General features: G+C 50.2%; 1 protein-coding gene across 1 annotated transcript in view; it reads right to left on the reverse strand.

The window, feature by feature from the left end:
* Positions 1-24576, reverse strand: part of LOC311532793 (protein-arginine deiminase type-2-like) — a 75003-nt gene that overhangs the window by 48486 nt on the left and 1941 nt on the right. The window contains exons 2-3 of the mRNA XM_084651619.1: positions 2120-2303; positions 1027-1099 (exon numbers count right to left, since the gene is read on the reverse strand). Coding sequence (XP_084507745.1) covers positions 1027-1099; positions 2120-2303 — 257 coding nt within the window. The remainder of the gene's footprint in view (positions 1-1026; positions 1100-2119; positions 2304-24576) is intronic.

A 24576-nucleotide genomic window follows, 5' to 3' on the forward strand; every position in this document is an offset into this window, starting at 1 on the left:
TCTGAAAGAGTTGTGCCTCTCAGACAGTACCTCAGCCACAAACTTTCTAAGGCTTATGTGTACCCTGGCAATTGAAGGACAAAACTTATGTCTTTCAGAGGTGTTCCCCTCCCCCAATGAAAGACAAACGTTTTGCCACGACAAGTGCCTGTGTGAACAGCGCACTGTCGGCAGGAGCACCCACCAAAAACCAGCATCCCCTCCTCCCCCCACAACACCTCCCGCCCACTGGTGGCCCTGATGATCACCTCTTCCCACGCCCTCCACGATCAGCTGGTCCGTGGCATGCAGAAGGTGCTGGGAGGAGGGGGCGGAGTGGGGCTAGGGCGCACTTGGGGGTGGAGTGGAGGCAGGAAGAGGTGGGGCAGGTTGGGGCGGAGTGGGGGCAGGGCCTGGGGCTGAGCAGAGCTTGAGCACTTGTGGGGAAAGGAGAAAGCTTGTGGGGCTCAAGAACAAACCACGGGCCCTCTGGTTACGGACTGCGCTCGTAATCTACACAGCGGCTGGATGGGCTTGACGTCTCCGGATGCTGCTGCTGCGGGAGGGTGGCTACATCACTTCCCCAGCCGCTAATTCGGTGCTTGTGTTGTCACAAGCCACGTGCCGGAAGACGACCCAACGGCAGAGGTGGGAATAGAACTACGGTCTCCTGGCTCCCAGGCCACCCTCTTTCTCCGCAGCACAGCCACTGGACCCAAAGGGAAACTGGAACTGTTTCTGCTAAGCCCAGCAGCCTAAAGAGGCCAGAACCCCCGTCACTCTTACATGGGTCCAGAGCAGCATGGTAACTCCTTGCAGGCGAAGCATGGGCCATCGCTTTGACTACAAGCTCAGCATTGCTGGATTTGCTTGGTCTTTGGAATGAAATGAACTGCTGGTCCTGCTTCTGGCAAGCACGGGGGCAGAGTTCCCAGGTCTAAGCTGATTTCTTTAAGTAGCTCACAAAAGCTCTATTCATTTGCAACATAAAACCCAAGTGACACGAGATCATAGGCTTTGGTCTGCCCCGAAAGCACTTGCACTTACCAATGCCTGTCAGGAAGACGCCAGCTTGGTCTATGGGAGGCCCTCCATTCTCGCCGTAATAGTTCACCGTTACCTGGAAACACACAACGCAGGCTAGTGAGTGAGAGGGGTGGGCAGGACAGGGCCTGGCAATTTACACCCGGTAGCCGGAGAGCGACACGGTGCCAGATCCTTTGTGCCACTCTCCCAGTGCCGCTTTCTGCCCCAGCTCTAGCGCTCCAACCCCTGCCTGGGGCTTGGTTCTGTCCCTGCCGTGACTCCTGCCCCTGCTCCTCTCTGGCCAACTTTGCTCCCTTCTCATCCATCCAAATTGCTGCTGTGACAATTAGCTGCCACCAGGTCGCTGCCTTCCCGGAAGCTCTCCCCTCCGATAGGGAGCCATGAGAACAACAGGTGTTTAAGCACAAGGATTTTACAGTTAAAAACCTTTTAGTTTCATGATCCCAACAGCCAGATTGTGCATCTATTTCACAGCCCAGCCCAAACTCTCCAAGTTTGCTAGCTAGCTTGCAGAGTTGGACGGAGGATCCCATGCAATGAACTGATCTGATCGACTGGGCCCGTTCACCCCCTCATTTGCAAGTTGTTCATGAACAGACCAACAAAACAAATTTCAGCCGAGGAGTTGTCAGCAAACAACCGGTCCTGGTGTGCAACCATCTCCGTAGGTCACAGGATATTTTAACTGCTTCCTCATTGGGTGAGTGAAACACTTAAAACATGAGAACAGCACCAACTCCTAACAAGATTGTGGCCATCCAATGCTTGCCAGCTCTCTTGGATGCCAACGAACGTGGCAGTGTCTCGGGAATGCTCAACTCTGGTAGTTTTTCATGCTGGTCTCTGTCCCTGGCCACTGAATGACCTGAGTGAAAAGTACAGAGAGTGGAGCATTACGGTCGGATGTCCTCAGACTGACCCTTCATCAAGGGACAGAGAGGTATTACCCTGTTGGCTTTGGACCCATCCTAGTACAGCAAGATCCTGTGTCAGGTGCCCCTCACGTGGTTACCTACTGTTACCTCATCCCTGCTCCTGTCTCAAGCCAAGTGAGTGCCCAGGATACAAGAACTCTCACTGGGCTTTCCTTTACCTTGTTGTCATTGGCTTCGGTGCTGGCTTTGTTCATGCTGAGTTTCAGGATTGTCCCGTGGTCGAGAGGCCACTGCTTCCCTCCATTTGCAGGGGCCACCTGCGATTGGTCATCGGTAACTATTTCAACTTGAACCCCGGCTGTGTGCTTCACGCTGAATGACACAGCACCTGCGGGAGCCGCTCTGCAACAGAGAAAGGGAAGGGGATCAGTCAGAGGGCTGTGGAGAGAAGAATCGGAGATGCCTCACTGTCCCCTACCCGGCAGCCCTGACCCCGACCTTAGGCAAGAGGAAAAAGTGGCTCAGTGATCACTGCAGACGTGCATCCCGGCAGCATTTTCATACGTAGTGACCTGATTTTCAGAGAGGCAGAGCGCCCGCAGCTCCCATCAACAGAGGTGGCGGGTGCCACAGCTAAGCACTTAAATCCCTATGAAGGCACCTACAGAAGTGGCACCCGGAAGAGATGCTGGGCACTCCTGAGTTTACATTGAAGTCAATAGAGAAGCACCTGCTCAGCACCACCAAAGATCAGACCACTCAAGCGCCAAAACATGGATTTAGCTGCCCAGTTTCAGGCACCCGAGTTTGAAAATACTGACCAGCCCACGTAACACAATTGATGCCAGCATGGTGCAGCCCTTCACTTCCCTGGCTGCCCACAGATCTGGCTAAGCAGGGTGCCTTCTTTGCAGTTAAAATGAACTCTCGACTCTTGCTGCCCCCGATAAGAAAAGATCAGACCTTCCATTGGGTGCATGATGGGAGCAGCCTACCCCAACAGTTGGAGCAAGGGACTAGGAGCCAGGAGCCCTGGGTCCTATTCCCCCACTCTGCCACTGGCTAGGTTAGTTTGAAGAAGTCACTTAACCTCTTGGGGCCAGATTTGTAAAGGTACCTGTGTACCAAAATCCCACTGATTTCAAAGAGTACTAAGCAACTAAATTCCTTTACAATCTGGTCCTCTGTGCCTCAGTTTCCCCATCTGCACAATGAAGAGAGTCATATTTTCCCACCTTTGCAAGAGTTCTCAGATCCCTGGCTAAAACTAGGGATTTCCTAGATGGGAACTAGCTGTGAGAGCTCTTCGAAAACATTAACCAACCTGATCCTTAATATCCAGGCCTTTTAATGCTATGCACGTGAACTGGATCATGACCGCTCTTCCAGCCAGCCCCAGTTATAACAAGCCATGAGGCTCAAATGCTGAAATCTTAGACAAATGCCAGGCGTCTTTTTGGAATGACTCGTGGACATTTTGTACATACTACAGAAGGCAAAGATTGCATGAATAGCTGGAGACCCCCAAAGACCCTTAGGATGCGGGAAATCTAAAGAGACATCGAGCCAGTTTCTCACAATTAAAGACTTCTGTCTAGAAAAGGATTAACACTGGAATGTCAGCTAGTTGTAACTGATGGCTAGTTTTAATATTATAGGACAGCTTACAGACCCCAGTCTTTGTGCCAGGCGCTGTACAAACACTTATGAGACAGTCCCTGTCCTCAAGGACGCACAATCTAAACAGACAAAAGAGGGGGTGGGGAAAAGGCAGACAACATTCTAGTAGAGTGATCAGAGTGATGGTTGACAAAAACATGTTTATTTCACATTTTTTCACCCCTTCAAGCAATTGACAAAAATCAACCAATCAACACTGCCCCCCCCCCAAAAAAAACCACCCCTCCCAAACCACAACAAAACTGAGCGCTGGAGAACATTCCCTCCAGTTTTAGGACCCAGTCAATCCCTTTTTAACTTCTCTGCTCACAATGAATGGATCACAGATCTATTCCATAAGCCGACATGGGCATGTCAAGTGCCAGTTAAAATTGCTACGTGACAGTAATGTCTTGGCCTACCCACCACTTATAAACGCAAGCGGTTTAAACCCAGTGGAATGAATCCCTGAGGAAACACACAGCTTTCCCACTGCACCCAAAGAAACACACACATTGGGTGAGATTTTCAACTCAGAGGATTTAGCCATATGATTCCCACTCACTTCAATGATCTTGCAAGGGGCTGAAGGCCCTCAACTTCCACTGGAGTCCGAGTCTCTTCTAAAAAAAGTTTAGATATGTTTAAGAACATAACGGCCAGACTGGGTCAGACCAAAGGTCCATCTAGCCCAGTGTCCTGTCTTCCGACAGTGGCCAGTGCCAGGTTCCCCTGAGGAAATGAACAGAACAGGTCATCATCAAGGGATCCATCCCTTGTCGCCCACTCCCAGCTTCTGGCAAACAGAGCCTAGGGACCCCATCCCTGCCCATCCTGGCTAATAACTTCATGGAGGATAGGTCCATCAGTGGCTGTCTAGTTCTTTTTGAACCCTGTTTCTGTTCTGATTGGCTGAACACAGTAGATCTCCACTGCAGAAAAAGGGGTGGTCTTAACTCGGGTGAAAATAGCAGCCAAGACTCAGCCGTGTACTCCAGTGAGCAGTTCAAGTTCGAGTCACCAGGGCAGCCTGGGATTGAACTTGATTTGCCAGTCCACGTTAAAACCCAGGTTGCCATGTCTTCACTGCTATTTTAACCTGGCTTAGGAACATACCTTCATTTCCTTTATATTTTTTTTTTTTGCAGTGTAGACTCACCTTTAGGATCAGCGTGAATACTCATGATTATACCTCGGAAACGGCCTCTCTGCAAACACTCCTCACCGTCTGTCTAACGATGTGCTGCTCCTGCGCTCGCTAGGATAGGAGTGGCAAGGGAATGCTAACAGGATGCGGCTGAAACTGGAGCGAGTTCACTGAAAAACCTCCCAGAGGAGGTTCAGTGCATTCACCCATTTCTATGTACAAGGCATTCTGTGGCTCCCCCATGCCCAGCCTCGCAGCCCCATGCTAATGTGAATACAACAATACAGCTGGCACAAGCCCCAGGCCTGTGAAAGTCACATTTTTTAAAATGGGGATGGGGGGAGGAGATCAGAGCAGGAAATCTTTCCAGGAACCCATTTGCCGTAGTGCGGCCAGAGCCTGCTGGCACCTGTCTGCTGTGTGAGCAAACAGGATCCAGGCTGTCCTCACTCCTTTTCCCTCCTCCCCCTGGGATCTTTGGCTTTGCAGCTACCTGTGGAGGAAACTAAAGGGAAAACATATATACCAAGGAGGGAACCAGCTGCAGGAAGAGCCGAGGTTGCAGCCCGGGAGCTGGTCTGACTCTGGAGCGAAGTGAAGTTCTCTTTACAGTAGTTACCTGGGCCCAATCGTGTTACCCTTGAAGTCAAAGGCAATACGCCACTTACGTGGGAGTTGGCCCCACTGACCCACACAGGCTTCACTGTGTGTTTTCAGGGCCCATCCTGCGCCCTTTGATAGCAATGAGACCGGGGCCGTTCATTGTGGTGGAGTCGTTTTGGGCTCTGAGCAAGTCTGGGGTGGTCCGGGGGGACAGGCGTCCCGTAAACATGCTGACAAATCTGGGGAGGCCACCTCTCAATGCTAAGCCCTGGTCTACACTAGGACTTTAGGTCAAATTTAGCAGCGTTAAATCGATGTAAACCTGCACCCGTCCACACAATGAAGCCCTTTATTTCGACTTAAAGGGCTCTTAAAATCGATTTCCTTACTCCACCCCTGACAAGTGGATTAGCGCTTAAATCGACGTTGCCGGCTCGAATTTGGGGTACTGTGGACACAATTCGATGGTATTGGCCTCCGGGAGCTATCCCAGAGTGCTCCATTATGACCGCTCTGGACAGCACTCTCAACTCAGATGCACTGGCCAGGTAGACAGGAAAAGAACTGCAAACTTTTGAATCTCATTTCCTGTTTGGCCAGCGTGGCAAGCTGCAGGTGACCATGCAGAGCTCATCAGCACAGGTGACCATGATGGAGTCCCAGAATCGCAAAAGAGCTCCAGCATGGACCGAACGGGAGGTACGGGATCTGATCGCTGTTTGGGGAGAGGAATCCGTGCTATCAGAACTCCGTTCCAGTTTTCGAAATGCCAAAACCTTTGTGAAAATCTCCCAGGGCATGAAAGACAGAGGCCATAACAGGGACCTGAAGCAGTGCCGCGTGAAACTGAAGGAGCTGAGGCAAGCCTACCAGAAAACCAGAGAGGCGAACAGCCGCTCTGGGTCAGAGCCCCAAACATGCCGCTTCTATGATGAGCTGCATGCCATTTTAGGGGGTTCAGCCACCACTACCCCAGCTGTGTTGTTTGACTCCTTCAATGGAGATGGAGGCAATACGGAAGCAGGTTTTGGGGACGAAGAAGATGATGATGATGAGGAGGTTGTAGATAGCTCACAGCAAGCAAGCGGAGAAACCGGTTTTCCCGACAGCCAGGAACTGTTTCTCACCCTAGACCTGGAGCCAGTACCCCCCGAACCCACCCAAGGCTGCCTCCTGGACCCAGCAGGCGGAGAAGGGACCTCTGGTGAGTGTACCTTTTAAAATACTATACATGGTTTAAAAGCAAGCATGTGAAAGGATTACTTTGCCCTGGCATTTGCGGTTCTCCTAGATGTAGTCCTAAAGCCTTTGCAAAAGGTTTCTGGGGAGGGCAGCCTTATCTCGTCCTTCATGGTAGGACACTTTACCACTCCAGGCCAGTAACACGTACTCGGGAATCATTGTAGAACAAAGCATTGCAGTGTATGTTTGCTGGCATTCAAACACCACATCCGTTCTTTATCTCTCTGTGTTATCCTCAGGAGAGTGAGATATAATTCATGGTCACCTGGTTGAAATAGAGTGCTTTTCTTCAGGGGACACTCAGAGGAGCCTATTCCTGCTGGGCTGTTTGCCTGTGGCTGAACAGAAATGTTCCCCGCTGTTAACCACAGGGAGGGGGGAAGGTTGAGGGGGTAGTCACGCGGTGGGAGGAGGCAAAATGCGACCTTGTAACGAAAGCACATGTGCTATGTATGTAATGTTAACAGCAAGGTTTACCCTGAAAGAGTGTAGCCACTGTTTTATAAAATGTGTCTTTTTAAATACCGCTGTCCCTTTTTTTTTCTCCACCAGCTGCATGTGTTTCAATGATCACAGGATCTTCTCCTTCCCAGAGGCTAGTGAAGCTTAGAAAGAAAAAAAAACGCACTCGCGATGAAATGTTCTCCGAGCTCATGCTGTCCTCCCACACTGACAGAGCACAGACGAATGCGTGGAGGCAAATAATGTCAGAGTGCAGGAAAGCACAAAATGACCGGGAGGAGAGGTGGCGGGCTGAAGAGAGTAAGTGGCGGGCTGAAGAGAGGGCTGAAGCTCAAATGTGGCGGCAGCGTGATGAGAGGAGGCAGGATTCAATGCTGAGGCTGCTGCAGGACCAAACCAGTATGCTCCAGTGTATGGTTGAGCTGCAGCAAAGGCAGCTGGAGCACAGACTGCCACTGCTGCCCCTCTGTAACCAACCGCCCTCCTCCCCAAGTTCCATAGCCTCCACACCCAGACGCCCAAGAACGCGGTGGGGGGGGGGGCCTCCGGCCAACCAGCCACTCCACCACAGAGGATTGCCCAAAAAAAAGAAGGCTATAATTCAATAAATTTTAAAGTTGTAAACTTTTAAAGTGCTGTGCTTAAAGTGCTGTGTGGCATTTTCCTTCCCTCCTCCACCACCCCTCCTGGGCTACCTTGGTAGTCATCCCCCTGTTTGTGTGATGAATGAATAAAGAATGCATGAATGTGAAGCAACAATGACTTTATTGCCTCTGCAAGCGGTGATTGAAGGAAGGAGGGGAGGGTGGTTAGCTTACAGGGAAGTAGAGTGAACCAAGGGGCGGGGGGTTTCATCAAGGAGAAACAAACAGAACTTTCACACCGTAGCCTGGCCAGTCATGAAACTGGTTTTCAAAGCTTCTCTGATGCGTACCGTGCCCTCCTGTGCTCTTCTAACCGCCCTGGTGTCTGGCTGCGCGTAACCAGCAGCCAGGCGATTTGCCTCAACCTCCCACCCCGCCATAAACGTCTCCCCCTTACTCTCACAGATATTACTACTTGCTGTGTGCTCCACAATAACAGTGGGAATATTGGTTTCGCTGAAGTCTAAGCGAGTCAGTAAACTGCGCCAGCGCGCCTTTAAACGTCCAAATGCACATTCTACCACCATTCTGCACTTGCTCAGCCTGTAGTTGAACAGCTCCTGACTACTGTCCAGGCTGCCTGTGTACGGCTTCATGAGCCATGGCATTAAGGGGTAGGCTGGGTCCCCAAGGATACATATAGGCATTTCAACATCCCCAACAGTTATTGTCTGGTCTGGGAATTAAGTCCCTTCCTGCAGCTTTTGAAACAGACCAGAGTTCCTGAAGATGCGAGCATCATGCACCTTTCCCGGCCATCCCACGTTGATGTTGGTGAAACGTCCCTTGTGATCCACCAGAGCTTGCAGCACTATCGAAAAGTACCCCTTGCGGTTTATGTACTCACCGGCTTGGTGCTCCGGTGCCAAGATAGGGATATGGGTTCCGTCTATAGCCCCACCACAGTTAGGGAATCCCATTGCAGCAAAGCCATCCACTATGACCTGCACATTTCCCAGGGTCACTACCCTTGATATCAGCAGATCTTTGATTGCGTGGGCTACTTGCATCACAGCAGCCCCCACAGTAGATTTGCCCACTCCAAATTGATTCCCGACTGACCGGTAGCTGTCTGGCGTTGCAAGCTTCCACAGGGCTATCGCCACTCGCTTCTCAACTGTGAGGGCTGCTCTCATCTTGGTATTCATGCGCCTCAGGGCAGGGGAAAGCAAGTCACAAAGTTCCATGAAAGTGCCCTTACGCATGCGAAAGTTTCGCAGCCACCGGGAATCGTCCCAGACCTGCAACACTATGCGGTCCCACCAGTCTGTGCTTGTTTCCCGAGCCCAGAATCGGCGTTCCACAGCATGAACCTGCCCCATTAGCACCATGATGCATGCATTGGCAGGGCCCATGCTTCCAGAGAAATCTGTGTCCATGTCCTGATCACTCACGGGACCGCGCTGACGTCGCCTCCTCGCCCGGTATCGCTTTGCCAGGTTCTGGTGCTGCATATACTGCTGGATAATGCGTGTGGTGTTTAATGTGCTCCTAATTGCCAAAGTGAGCTGAGCGGCCTCCATGCTTGCCTTGGTATGGCGTCCGCACAGAAAAAAGGCGCGGAACGATTGTCTGCCGTTGCTCTGACGGAGGGAGGGGCGACTGACACAGCTTACAGGGTTGGCTTCAGGGAGCTAAAATCAACAAAGGGGGTGCCTGTACATCAAGGAGTATTTCAGGCAGGACTTCACGGAGGGTTCCAATAAGAAATGGTGCACCTAAGTTATCGTTCTTATTGGAACAAGGAGGTTAGCCTGGCCTCTGATTGATACATGGCTAGATTTACCTCGCTGCACCTTCTCTGTGAGTGACTGCAGTGTGATCTAGAGGAATGAGTCCCCTAGACAGGGGAGGAGGCAAATGAGTACAAAACAAATCTGGTCTATTTCTTGTTCTGACCCACTCCATCTATCTTTTACATCTTTGGCTGGCAGCAGACGGTGCAGAAGGACTGCATGCCATCCACATCTCATGGCTGCTCGGCACAAGATGGTACAGTACGACTGCTAGCCATCCTCATCTCTTGCCTGCCTGGCAGAAGATGGTACAGTACGACTGCTAGCAATCCTCATCTCTTGCCTGCCTGGCAGAAGATGGTACAGTACGACTGCTAGCAGTCCGTATCGCCTGCCCGCTCACCATAAGACGGTTCAATAGGACTGACTGCAGGACTAAAGAGAATGACCTGGTCAAGTCACTCCAAATTTAGTCCCTGCGCCCATGTCTGCCCAGGCGCTCCCAGCCGACGTGGCCAGGAGCACCTCGGACACGACGAGGACGACTACCAGTCGTATTGCACCGTCTGCTGCCAGAAGGCAATGGGTTGCTGCTACTGTGCAGCAATGCCGTACCGCGTCTGCCAGCACCCAGGAGACATAGGGTGACGGTTACCTGAGCGGGCTCCATGCTTGCCGTGGTATGGCGTCTGCACAGGTAACTCAGGAAAAAAGGCGCGAAATGATTGTCTGCCCTTGCTTTCACGGAGGGAAGGAGGGAACGGGGGCCTGACGATATGTACCCAGAACCACCCGCGACAATGTTTTAGCCCCATCAGAGTGCTCCATTGTGACTGCTCTGGACAGCACTCTCAGATGCCCGATTGTTTGCTGTTGCTCTGACGCCGGGAGGGGCGACTGAGGACACGGCTTACAGGGTTGGCTTCAGGGAGCTAAAATCAACAAAGGGGGTGGCTTTACATCAAGGAATATTTCAGGCAGGACTTCACGGAGGGTTCCAATAAGAAATGGTGCACCTAAGTTATTGTCCTTATTGGAACAAGAAGGTTAGCCTGGCCTCTGATTGATACATGGCTAGATTTACCTCGCTGCACCTTCTCTGTGAGTGACTGCAGTGTGATCTAGAAGAATGAGTCCCCTAGACGGGGGGGGGGGGAAGCAAATGAGTACAAAACAAATCTGGTCTATTTCTTGTTTTGATCCACTCCATCTATCTTTTACATCTTTGGCTGGCAGCAGACGGTGCAGAAGGACTGCATGCCATCCACATCTCATGGCTGCTCGGCAGAAGATGGTACAGTACGACTGCTAGCAGTCTGTATCGCCTGCCCGCTCACCATAAGACGGTTCAATAGGACTGACTGCAGGACTGAAGAGAATGACCTGGTCAAGTCACTCCAAATTTAGTCCCTGCGCCCATGTCTGCCCAGGCGCTCCCAGCCGACGTGGCCAGGAGCACCTCGGACACGACGAGGACGGCTACCAGTCGTACTGTACCGTCTGCCGCCACAAGGCAAGGGGTTGCTGCTACTGTGTAGCAATGCCGTACCGCGTCTGCCAGCACCCAGGAGACATAGGGTGACGGTTACCTGAGCGGGCTCCATGCTTGCCGTGGTATGGCGTCTGCACAGGTAACTCAGGAAAAAAGGCGCGAAACGATTGTCTGCCCTTGCTTTCATGGAGGGAGGGAGGGAACGGGGGCCTGACGATATGTACCCAGAACCACCCGCGACAATGTTTTAGCCCCATCAGGCATTGGGATCTCAACCCAGAATTCGAATGGGCAGCGGAGACTGCGGGAACTGTGGGATAGCTACCCACAGTGCAACGCTCCGGAAGTCGACTCTAGCCTCAGAACTGTGGAAGCGCTCCGCCGAGTTAATGCACTTAATGCACTTAGAGCATTTTCTGTGGGGACACACACACTCGAATATATAAAACCGATTTCTAAAAAACCGACTTCTATAAATTCGACCTTATTCCGTAGTGTAGACATACCCTAAGACAACGAGACCTCTCGGCTGTTTTCAACACAGCGTGCGGCTGGCCTGCCTCTGTGACGTAGCAGGAGTAGAAGGCGCTCTGCCTGGCGCCAGCCATCCCTCCCCACAGGACTCTGGAAGTAGTGATGGGCCAGCTGACTTAGCGATTGGCCACATTCTGTTGATGTCCCCCTGCTGTATCGCTCGTTCTCAGCCAATGCAATCCCTGCCTCTTCTAAGATGACTCTGTCCTTACAGGAGATCAGCTCCTGGATGTAGAGCAGCTGGCGCGAACTCAGCTTTGGCAAGGCTGAAATGATGCGGATCAGGAAATGCTTGGAGAACTAGCCAGGTGGTTGTCCTGCCCTTCCATCGAGGGCATCTGCTCCCTGTTTAAGAGGCAATGTGGCCTAATGGCAAGAGGAACAGATTGGGACTCAGGTAACCTGGATTCCATTTCCAGCTCTGCTACTGACCTGCTGAGTGACCTTGGGCAAGTCCCTTCTCACCCTGTGCCTCAGTTTCCCCACCTGTAAAATGGGGATAATGAGACTGACCTCCTTTGTAAAGTGCTTTGAGATCAGCTGATGGAAAGCACTAGATAAGGACGTGTGCATTATTTTAAGCCTTGGGAACCTACTCAATTCCGCATTTAGTCTGGATAGCAACGTAATGCCCCCTTCCACCTCTGCCTTTGCTAGGAAACTTCAACTCTTCCTGCCTGACAAGGATCAGCCCAGCACGACCCATATGTTCCTTGCTTCTAGTGTGGTTAACTGCAACTCGCTGCATCTGGGTGTGAAGGGGCCAGCAACGTGGTGGCCCCAGCATATGCAGAAAGCAGCAGCCTGCTCGTCAGTGAGATGCAAGCTCATCGCCCCTCTATCCCTCCACTGGCTGCCTGGCTGCTTCCATTGCCAGGTCAGGGCCCATGTCCTGATCTCGGAGACCATCAGAGGGTCAGCGCTTAGCTCCCAGCAGCGGTCGCATTTCAGTCTGCGTTCCACCAAGACCTCTGCAGTCCTCTGGACAAAGCAGGCTCACAAAGCCCAGGACAAAACGAAAGCCCCAGACGCGAACTGTTCTCTGTTGCGGGGCACAGCTGGCTGCGGAACGAGCTCCAGAAGACGTCGGACCATCCCAAGCTGAGCCCTCTCCGCTGGGGAACAGAGAAAACTCGTGATGGCCACCAGGGTCCTCACCAAGCAGATCTAGTTTACTGGGATGCCACGCTGACAGACACTATAGCAAACCCTGGAGAAACTTTGCGTGTCAGGGGCCTGATCCTGCAGGAGGTCCTGGGGTGGAGGACTTGCACTATCAGATCCAGGACACCAACATTGGGTTTGACCTTATCACTTGGAAGCAGGAACCCCCAGAACCTGTTGAGCTGTCTGTTATTTCAGATAGGGCCCGATCTTGTCACTGACTCCCGTGGGAGTGCAGATCTCAGCCCCCTGCACCTTCAGGCATGTAATGAGTGGGCTCGTGTGTCAAGCAGCTGGCTCATAACTGCACAGAGCCTCCCTGCTCCCCAACACCTCATGCAACCAGTCCTGGGTAGGCGGCGGTGAACCTGTGAGACGCCCAGCTTGAGCCGCAAAACGCTCTGTGTGTCAATGTCGTGGGCGGGTTTATCGCAGCAGACACATGTCAACCCAGCTTATGCCGGTGAATCCTGACATGTAGGAACTCTTCACATGCCCAGCATAGCTGCCTCATCCTCGCTATTGCTAAAATAACCCAAGGGCAACAATCTAAGAGCTGGGCGATACCAGTGGAGACAGATTCAATTTCCTTTCAGTCTAATAAATACAGGATCAAACGTAGCATGTTTGCATTGGGCTATTTGCTAAGGGGAGGCATCTTCTCTTGGCAGGAGACGTTTCCGAACAGCAGAGGGTTTGCTGGACGGGGTGGCCACAATAAATGGAAAAATAGCTTACCCTTCTTTGCAAATAGCTTCATGGTTATTTTTCCTGCGAGTTTGACTTAAGACCCGGTGGCTAGCTAGCCTAAGAACTTGCGGGTACGTGAGAATGACAGTGTAAACCCGGGTCTTTGGGACCTGGGCTTGCAGACTCACTTCCAAGCCTGCACTTGCGCATCTGCACTACATTGTAGACTTGGGCTAACAAGTGCTGGACCTGGGTCTCCCAGCTGTGCTAAGCGTCCACACTGCACTACGCAGCTCTTCTGACTCCACACGGCGAAATGACAGGGCTTGCACCCGAGTCACAGTGGGACTTTGGCTCTGACCCACTCTCCTTGCTGGGTCTGCACACCCGGGTCCTCAACCTTTTACAGCAAAACCCCTTCCTTTGTCTCTCAGTCACTGGAAAACCCAGTTTTAACCAGTCTACACAAAGCATGGCCTAGGGTGGAATTTCTCTGGAGCTGTTTACAGTCCCAGGGCAATCCTCCCTCTCCCCCCATTTTAGCTCCTGGAGGAGCTGCAGGACCCCTCCCCCCCCAGAGTAGAACATGGTCACACATAAACCGTTCATTAAATTCACACGATGGTCCCCAAAGATGGGGTCGCAGCACCTGTCACACCAGCTTCCAGGTGGAAACTCTGGCAGGTTTTAAAGTATTTCACATCCTCTCCCGGGGCCCGTCTCTGGTCACAGAGTCATGTCAGTTCTCGGAGTGAGCGTGTGAAGGTTCGTCTACACCACAAAGAAATACCCGGAGCACCGAATCTCAGGGCCCAGGTCAACTGACTCAGGCTTGTGGGGCTTGGACTGTGGAGCTGAAAATAGCAGTGTAGACATTCCCACTCAGGCTGAAGCCCAGGCTCTGAAACCCGGCAACGGGGGAGAGTCATTTCAGGTGTGTCTAGACTACACTGCAGTTAAAAACCAGCGGCTGGCCAGTGCCAGCTTCCTCGGGCTAACGGGGCTGTTCAGTTGCAGTGTAGACGTCTGGGCTCCGGTTGCAGCTGAGCTCTGTGACCCTCCCACATTGCAGGGTCCTGAGCCCCGCGAGCCTGAGTCAGCAGGCATGGGCCAGCTGCGGGTTTTTAACTGCAGTGTAAATATACCCTGGAGACCGGCCCTAGGTCAGGGCTGTTGCTTTAGACAGTTCTAGTTCCTTTGTCTGTTGGCCATCTTGAACCAGCTCAAACCAGTCTACACTATTTCCCCAGGGGCCAACACTTCAAAAATACCATTCCCTGCATTAGAAAGACAAGGCGGGTGAGGTAATATCTGTTATTGGCCCAAAAGAAATAAGCTTTGAGTTTACACAGGGCTCTTCTTCAGGTCTGGGAAACTGGCCATGTCCACACTACCAGTTATAAGAAAAGGAGGACTTGTGGCATCTTAGAGACTAACAAATTTATTTGAGCATAAGCTTTCGTGAGCTACAGCTCACTTCACGAAAGCTAATGTTCAAATAAATTGGTTAGTCTCTAAGGTGCCACAAGTCCTCCTTTTCTTTTTGCGGATACAGACTAACACGGCTGCTACTCTGAAAACTACCAGTTATGTCAGCAAAACTTATGTTGGTCGGGTGGAATATTCTGACCCCGCCTCAGCGACATCAATTACGCCATCGTAAGTGGTAGTCAATATACACAGGTGTGGCGGAGGTGTTTCTGCAAGATGCTACCTGCCGCCCTGCTCAGTGGGACCTGGAATCTGTTATAACGAGATGTGTCAGGGCTACAAAATTCACAAAAGAACATGTAAACTCTGAACACCTGTTCCTAAACGCATGGGGGCTGGGGTGTAGGTCAGCCTCTTGGAGAAATAAGGGCCAGCTGCAAAATTTGGATCAGACTTGGGTCAGACTGTAAACCCCTCCCAGGTGTTAGGTGTGCAGGCGCTGGGTTTTGGTCAAGCCCATTACAAAGACACAGGGCAGCTAGGATACCTGGATATGGGTTATGAATTCCTATGTCTGGGGGGGTGCATGTTTGAATCAGGGCTTTTGGTTTCACCTCTACTAGAATAAGTCTTGTTTGCGGACCGCACTGTGGCTTTCCATCCCCTTAGCAAGTGAATGGGCCAGATTTCATAATACCAAAGAGCTGATTGCTTTGGCAACATAAGCTTCCAGGTGCAGTTATTATGGGCTCTTTCCAAAAACTAGCTCCGAACATTAATACAGAGACCGTTATGTTCAGAAAGCCAACCTGGGGGGACGTGCGGATTAGATTTTGCACCACGCATCCTGTTGCTGCAGGAGAGCATGAAGCTTGACCACAGCTGTACTGGGTCTTGTTGTAATCCCTCGCCTGCTGCGGGTCACTGCGAAATAATCCTATGATCAGCCCACGGTGGTACAACAAGTAACCAGAAACTCACAGTTACCAAAGCAACTAATCCTGTGGCTCATGTCTAGTAACTGGAGCCTCTCTGCTTTCAGACACATTCAGCCCTGTGCATTGCAAGCAGCAATGGTAGCTTGTCTCCCCAATGACACGGACCCTCCCCTCCTCCACCCCCTTGTGAGGCCTTACAACAGAGCAGACATTGCCAAGAAAGAGGCAACACCATAAAACCCAAGCAGATGCCCTGCACATCTCTAGGAGCCCTGGGTGATCGGCAAGAACTGGGGCTAAGCATCTTGACACCATTTCTTTTGAGTCGCGATACCCTATAAGGAACATTTTTTGGTTCGTCCAGGAGAGGAGCAGGGGATTGGTTCATGAAGTTGTCCGTCAATCCTCAGCACGTCCTTCTGACCTTCTCAGCAAGCTCTGCTGTTGGAAAGGTCTCAGCTTGGGACCATCCCTTTGAGGACATCTCTTTTCCATTTACAATTTACTGGGGAAATTCAGTCAGTCTCGGTAAGAGAGACCAACCAGGTCAGGTGCAGATTTCTAGATCCTTGGGCAGAGTCGGAGGCCAGCTGAGTTCAGCACAACAGGAAGGGCAGGTGCTCACAAAGGTGGAACTGCAGAGGGAAGGGGTCTTTAGCAGCTTAGGCCTCGTTAACCATGGGATTTTGCCCCAGTTCCAGCCATCAGTATAGGAATACTAGTGCTAACTCTTGTGCAGCGCAGGCCAAGTTAACAGTAACACCAGTTTCTAGCAGAGTTTGGTGCCACCAGTGCAAAGGGAAGCTTTCCATTTCTGCGCTCGGAGTTGATCCGAGTGTCCCGTCACCAAAGACTAGAATCAAGGCAAGCGAGGACATGAAAATTCCTGGAAAACACTCCAAGGAAAAATAGCATTTTAAGGGTTCCTCCCAACGTCAGTACCGTCTTCCCAACCGCCCCCCCCCCCCCCGTATTACTTCCAGCATCTGAATCTTCACTCCTGAGAACCTGGTCCTTGTAGCAAGGACCTGGAGTCGCCATAAAAATCAATGTCATTTGCCCAAACTCCTATACACTGAAAAGCCCCCCCAGCACTAACTCTTCACCTACCCTCACTCTTCTTCCCCACTCCGTCTTCCCTCTGCAATGGCCTTTTTGCTATTTTGCTTGATTTTTTAAAAAAAATATTAAAAAAACCAAACAACCCACCAAACAACCTAATATTATAACTACAGGGCTGTGACAATTGACAAAACATCACCTGGTGCCCGAGCTGTATCATAAACAGGTAGCACAGGTGAGTGATCCTTTATGCCCTTGAAAGTCACATGCAAATGCAGGCCCGCGCACTGAAAGCTGGCTCACTGTGATTTGGCAATTACAGAAGCCCTGGGGCGATGCTTTCTTGAGCAGCGTGAGAGTTTGGAGAGGAAGCTCCAGCTGCTAGCTACTGGCGGTGCCAACTCCTCAACAAATGAGTTTTCATTATCTTGAGAGTCGCCGGAGGCCAGAATCCCTCTGTAATGCTCACCAAGAAAGCCCTCTCGCTGGCTCGCCAAGGGACAGGCAGAGACTCGGGACACCCAGGTTGTGGCCTCCAGGAAGGCTGTGTATGGAAATTCCAAGTAAATAGGCTACAGGGCCTTCAGCAAGCTTAGAGGTGCATGATGCCTTTCAGAAACATTCAGGGCAGAGACTGTTCTGCCCATACACTGGCCCCTCTACAGGTTTTAAGAACCTGCCGGATCCTTAACCTCCATCCTGGGCCAAATCCAGCTCACTGGACTAGTCCCCTCGAACTCTGTGGAGAAACCCTGTCTGCCTAGCCTCCTATCCACCTGTTGTCTCCTGTTTGACACAGAGATTGTCCGTTTTTCAGGCAAAGACCATCTTTCTGTTCTGTGTGTGCTAGGTGCTGGGCAAAATGGGGTCCTGGTCTGTGGTGATGTAAATATTTACATTCAGGGATTTTAGGGGAAAATCCCCACCCCAGGCTCTCACTAGAGGGAGTGGTATTGTCAACAAAGCTTTTGTTTTTTCTCTTTTTAAACCACAACGTCAGTTATGTGTCTGGGTCGTGAAATAGACACATACTACACAACCCATGGCAGTTTCACCTGACGGCCGATACCATGTGGAGGGGCAGACAGAGATGCAAAAGAGAAGCGAGAAAAGGCAAGGAGAAGAGTATCCTTTTTAGAAAGGTGCTTGCATTGATGGTTTCTTTGGGCTGCCAACCCCAGTCAAATCCTAAAATTCACCATGCGCATTTGACCATGGGTTTGTAAAAATCCCAATAGACAAAAGTGCTATAGAAACTCCCTCCTCTGACAAACAGATTATTTTCTCCCCACTGACTCAGGATGTCCAATGGAGCAGAAATAGAGCGGCAGCGAGTCCATTGTGCCCCGTGGTGCAAAAAAAAAAAAAAAAAAAAAAAATTCTCTCTTTGCAGCATTGCCAAGAGAAGTGGTGCAAGTGAGCCCTGCGAGCGGCTGGGCGCATGCTGCAGACTGCAGGGGGAGTGAAAACCAGCAGCCTGGATTCTGCTACACGCTGGGGTGACGCCCTCGATTTCCAAGGTGTGGACATGGCCTAGGAGCGGGCTGGGGCGGTTGTAAATGAGAGCAAAGTTCCGCTCATCAGCTTTCATGGGAGCTACTGTGTGAAAAGCTTTTAGAAACCAAAGGGCCCAGCCTTCTGCAGCGGATGAGAAAACGTCCGCTGACTTCATTCAGACCAGAATCTGGATCATATGTGCCAACATTCTACTTTCCCTATGGGTGCTCGACCCCCCGCTCCGCCCCAGGCCCCATCCCTGCCCCACCTCTTCCCATCTCCGTTCTGCCCCGTCCCCTGAGCATGCCCCGCCCTCACTCCTCCCCACCCCCAGCACCTCCTGCATGCCGCTAAACACTTGATCTGAGGCAGGCAGGAGGTGCTGGGAGGAAGGGGGAGGTGGTGATCTGGGGGGGGCGCCAGCAGGTGGGAGGGCTGGGGGGGAGCTGATCAGCAGGGCTGGTGGTAGGTGCTGAGCACCCACTATTTTTTCCCCCGTGGGTGCTGCAGCCCCGGAGCACCCACGGAGTCAGCGCCTGTGATCTGGACAGTAAAGTGCTGGTATTTCTTTTTTTAATTCTCAACAGCGTAGTGATGGACTGAATTCAAACCAACCCCTTAGTATCCTCTCAGTATCTAGGATCCCAAGCCCATTCTTTAGCATCTTTTAAAGAGCCTCAGACCCCAGTGAACACACACACACACACACACAGCTCCTGCCAACTTTACTCGATGGGGTAGTGTGGTCTAGCAGACAGGGATGTAGGAGACTTGGGCTCATATCCCAGCTCAGCCTTAGACTTCCTGTGTGATGCTGGGCAAGTCACTCAGTCTCACCTGATAGTTTTCCCCCACCTCATGGAGTGTTGCAAAGGGGAAAACAAATCCATTAATCGTTAGGATGCACTCGTATACCTAGACCAGCCCTGGCAGGGCCGGATTATGACATTCTGAAGCCCTAAACTATGTCAAGTGTAAAAATAATGTATTATTTTCACAGAAAGGACATTGAATATATAAACACGAAAGCTTTATATTTGCATATATACAAAGGCGAACTTGTAAAAATAGAATAATCATTTAACTAAAACACATCTTGCAAGATGCCTGTTTGCATTATAAAATAGTTTCAAAGTAACATATTTTCATCTATGATTTTTTAGTTAGTAGATATGAAAACTTTATATCTACAGGAACACAAAAGCAATTACAGTTACACAGATCAGCTTACTTAATGGAAGCAACCTGCAGTATGTCTGTTTACACATCACATTAATATTAACACTGAAATTGAAAACATTTTCTGTCAGGATTTTTGGAGAGCAAAATCACTGATGATGTCCTCGAATGATAAGCTATGGAGTTTGTCACTTTTGATGCACAGAATGCTTAGGGCAGGTAGCTTTTCTCACAGCACTTTCTAGGCAGAGATCTCTCTTCGCATTCACTTCTCTATCCTCTGTCTCCCCCAGGACCACTAATTAATCTCGAGTAAACACCTCAGGCACACAGAGTGACAACAAGCTATATGTGCGAAAGAAAAAGAATTTACCAGAAAAGAAACTGGTAATCTCTAGACAGGCACTGAAAAAGTGAGAAAAACTAGCCTATATTCAAGCAAATATAATGAATATTATAGACTTTAACAGCCTATAAATCATAGATGCACATAGTTTGAAATAACTTGCTCACCAAGTACTCAGAATATATATCTTCCTTCACTTCTCTCAAACCTTTTATTTATTCTTTCGTCAGCACTCTGATATTTACTGTGAAGGTTCCTGAAACTGACGGAGGGAAACCAACACAAATTTATCCTCCTCAAAATCCACTCGACCCAAGTCCATAAGACGATCACCTGCGAACTCAATCCCGTGAAGCACAGACAGCGCATGGAGCAGAAAGCGGCGTGCGCACTAAGACACACAATTGTCCGTAGGAACAGATCAGAAGAGGAAAGATCACACGGACCCTTAAAAAACGAAGAAAAACAGGAGGGAAGGCACTATACGACTGAGTGTGCTGGACCGTAAACAAAAGACGGCGCCCCTCTGGCTATTACCCGCCACGAGGGATGCGATACGTGACGTCACTCCTCGGACAAGTCCCGTACGAGCACGAGCTTGGCAGGATTGTTTCACGACATTGCCGTTGCCAAGTCCTGGGTTTATCAGCAGTGAGATTATTTATTTGTTGAAATAAGATCTGAAGGCACAGTCCGAACTTTACCAGCAGCAGCTGGCCAACAAAATGCTGCCTTAGGAGACCGATAGCAGACTTATTCGTAGAAATACTGATTTTACGAGAGCAATTATCATTTTTTCTCAGCCCTGACCTCCCGCCTGTCAATAATGAACAATTAGTGACAGGTAAGGGTATTGATGTGTATATTTTTGTCATATTTGAATGAAAATGTCTATATTTAGAGAGAATCTTCCCCCCCCACCCATATCTCCTTTATTTATCAACTGATTTTGATAACATTTGAAATAGAGTCAGTTTTTCTTTTTTAGAGGCCCCGCATATTGTGAGGCCCTAAACTGTAGCTTAGTTAGTTTATGCCTTAATTCGGCCCTGCCTGACAGGGGTTTGTCCAACCTGTTTTTGAAAACCTCCAATGATGGCTATTCCACAACCTCTCTAGGTAACCTGTTCCAGGGCTTAAGTATCCTTAAAGTTTGAATGCTTTTCCCAATATCTAACCTAAATCTCTTGATGTAGATTAAGCCCATTAACTTCTTGGCCTACCTTCAGTGGCCACGGGGAACAACTGATCACCATCCTCTTTGGAACAGCCATACCTGAAGGCTTATCAGTCTTCTTTTCTTAAGACTACATGTGCCCAGGGTTTTCACCTTTCCTCATAGATCTAAACCTGTTATCATTCTTGTCGCTCTCCTCTCGACTCTCTCCAGTTTGCCCACAGCTTTCCTAAAGGGCAGTGCCCAGAATCGGACACAGTTCTCCAGCTGAGGCCTCACCAGTGCTGAACAGAGTGGAACAGTTACCTCCTGTGCCTTACATACAACACTCCTGTTAATACATCCCCCTTATTAGCCTTTTTGCAACGGCATCGCCTTGCTGGCTCATATTCCCGTTATGATCTACTAGAACCCCCAGGTCCTTTGCAGTAGTGTTACTGCCTCGGCAGTTATTCCCCATTTTGTAGCTGTGCGTTTGGTTTTTTCCCTTTCCAGTACAGTACTTTGCACTGGTCTTCATTGAATTTCACCTTGTTGATTTCTGACCAATTCTACTATTTATCAAGGTTTTTTTGATTTTGGATCCTGTCCTCCAAAGTGCGAGTAGCCCCTCCGAGTTCAGGGTCATCCGTACATTTCAGAAGCATACTCTCCCCTCTATTATCCAAGTCGTAAGGAAAAATATTGACCAGTACTAGATCCAGGACAGACCTCTGGGCGGGAGGGAGAGCTCAGTGGTTTGAGCATTAGCCTGCTAAACTCAGGGTTGTGAGATCAATCCTTGAGGGGGCCATTTAGGGATCTGGGGCAAAAATTAGGGACTGGTTCTGCTTTGAGCAGAGGGTTGCACTAGATGACCTCCTGAGGTTCCTTCCAATGCTGATATTCTATGACCCCATTAGATATGTTCTCCCCGTTTGGCAGCAAACCATTGACAACTCCTCTTTGAGTAGAGTTTTTCAACCAGCTGTCCACGCACTTTATAGTAGTTTCATCTAGACTGTATTTCCCTAGTGTGCTTATAAGAACATCACACGGGACTGTGAGAGACAAGGTGGGGGAGGTAACATCTTTATTGGACCAACCCCTGTTGGAGAGAGCTATCCCGGAACCAACATGGCTACAACAACACTGCACACGGGACTGAGCCAAAAGCCTTATTAAAGTGGAGATAAATCATGTTTACTGCTTCCTCCCATTCCTCTAGGCCAGTATCCCTACCAGAAAAGGAAAGTCTGGCATAATTTATTCTTGGCAAATCCGTGCTGGCTATTATTTATCACCCTATTATCCTCTAGCTGCTTACAATGTGATGTAGAGCGTTACTGTAGGACCATATTTTCCCCTGATCATTTCAGGACACAATGGGTCCATTTCTGACAGAGAATATCGCATTTCCACTGTCCACACAAAGGGTCTGTAAATCTAACCCATTCACAGATGGTGCCCAGCACAGATGCTTTGCTTCATGCAAAAAGGTCTCAAGTCTTTAAAGCTCTGCTTCCCCTGGGTTCACACGGGCCCAGTTTTTAAAGCCTAAGGGACTATTTGCCAGCACCAAGGCAGAGGGCCAGGAAAAGTGCTGTGTTTGAAAGAGCAACGGAGCACCATCAGCTGTAAATAAGAGTTTACAATGACAACAGTGGTTTATATTGGATTAAGAGAGCTCATAGCTGATGGCTGGCTGTTAAAAATATAGACAATATATCTCACGGACTAGAAAGTGACAGCTAAATGTTTATTCCCTTCCCAGATTACCATCTGCTGACCAGGAGTTTTGCAGAGCAGCTCTACCAGCTGCATGACATCTTCCTAGAAATAATATGTAACTCATAAATAAAGTCATCAGAATTCCAGAAGGATCACAGATGTTATGGATGGAGGACCATTCAGATCACTGAGTCTATCCACCTGTAAAGGCAGGGCACAATCCTCAGACAGGGGATGCATCAGAGAGGACACATGAGAATGGCCATACGGGGTCTGACCAATGGTCCAGCTAGCCCAGTGTCGTGTCTTCCAACAGTGGCCAGTACCAGAAGCTTCAGAGGCAATGAACAGAACCTGGACCCCCCAGATCTGAATTTTGTGGCGTTGCCTATACGCTGAAGAGCTGAACCCAAAATCCCATATTGAACCACCCCCAATCACTGGGGTGTCAGTGATTGCTGGATCTGAATTTTGTTGCCATAATTACAAATTTGAGGCTGGCTGAGTGCACACCTTTAAAGCATCTACAAGTCTTTTTAGCCTGCTCCTGCACAGTGTGGTGTATTGCCCGCACCCAGGTAAATGAAAGCACTGGACAGCCTGAGAGGTCTCCCCTCAGCGTAACCATTGGCAAATGAGGATTAACGCTGGCCTCAGGGAGGCAGTGTGACCTAGCGGACAGAACACTGGACTGGGAATCAGGAGACCTGGGTTCTATTCTCAGGTCTGCGGTTAGCTTTCTGTGTGACCTTGGACAAGTCACTTCCCCTCCCTGTACCTCAATTTCATCATCTGTGAAACGGGGATAATGATACCGAACTCCTTTATAAAGTGTGTTGAGATCCACTGATGAAGAGCACTAGATTAGAGCTAAAAGAAAAGGAGGACTTGGGGCACCTTAGAGACTAACAAATTTAATTAATTCATTCATTAATACCCTAGGAGCTAGGAGCTGCTGTGAGGGGGGGTATTAATGAATACTTGAAGGGCTTTGAGATTCCCCCGACAGGACAATACGGCTGTCCCTAGGTTAAGGCAATGCCCATCAGTGCAAGTCACTGCTGTGATGCAACCCTCTCGTAGAGACGTCCTGCATTGGCACAAAGAGGGCGTTTATGCCAGCGCTGTTTGCTTTGGTGACTGCAGCGTGTTTGTGTTAAAGACTTTGCCTTGGGGTAACTGCATCAATCTGTTTGCATAGGTGCAAATTTCCTTAATGTTGCCAAGGTCAAAGTCTTGTGTTTCCTTAAGCCACATTCAACCTAAGGAGTGGCTGGTGTCAGTGTCCTGGAAAGGGAAGCAGAGATTGCGTTCCCTGCACACAGCTCCGTTTAACAATGGGGAACAAGCACAACCAGCCAGTGACACCCGTGGGAACAGAGCGCTCCATGGAGAGGGGTGTGTGTGTGATCTTTGGATGCCTTGCTACTTACTTTCTACCAGAAAGAACCCCAGCCACCACCCTGTTGACATAGATCTCACCCCCCAAGGCATCTCCGATGGCCATTAAGGTACAAGTGAAGAGACTTGTACAACACCGAAAGTCCCAGGGACCTGGCAAGGTTGGGTTGGGCCTGCTCCGGAGCCGGCAAACCACTCCACCACCTCCTGCCCCACACAAGCAGCCATAAAATCAGAAGTGCAGGAATCCAGGGCTCAGGACTGAATCTGACTCCTGCACCCGCTGCTCCTGGGGCCGTGACTGACACCCACATGCCCCTCTCCCTGGGAGTTGAATGCTGGATTTTGATCCCCCAGGCACTGTTTAAGTGAGCACACTCATTAAATAAGAGCTTCCTAGGGGAGGGGAGATGGGTGCAAAGGGGCAGGGTGGGGAAACCCGTAAGAGGGCAGGTGAGCTGCAGAAGGGGGCGGGGGGCTGCATTACAGACCAGGCACCTACAAAGGAAACATAATGCCTGGCTGCAGAGGAGCAGGAAGTGCTGGCTGAGTTCAGGAGGG

This window comes from Lepidochelys olivacea, assembly GCF_965140295.1.
Source record: "Lepidochelys olivacea isolate rLepOli2 genome assembly, chromosome: 18".
Classification (NCBI taxonomy): domain Eukaryota; kingdom Metazoa; phylum Chordata; order Testudines; family Cheloniidae; genus Lepidochelys; species Lepidochelys olivacea.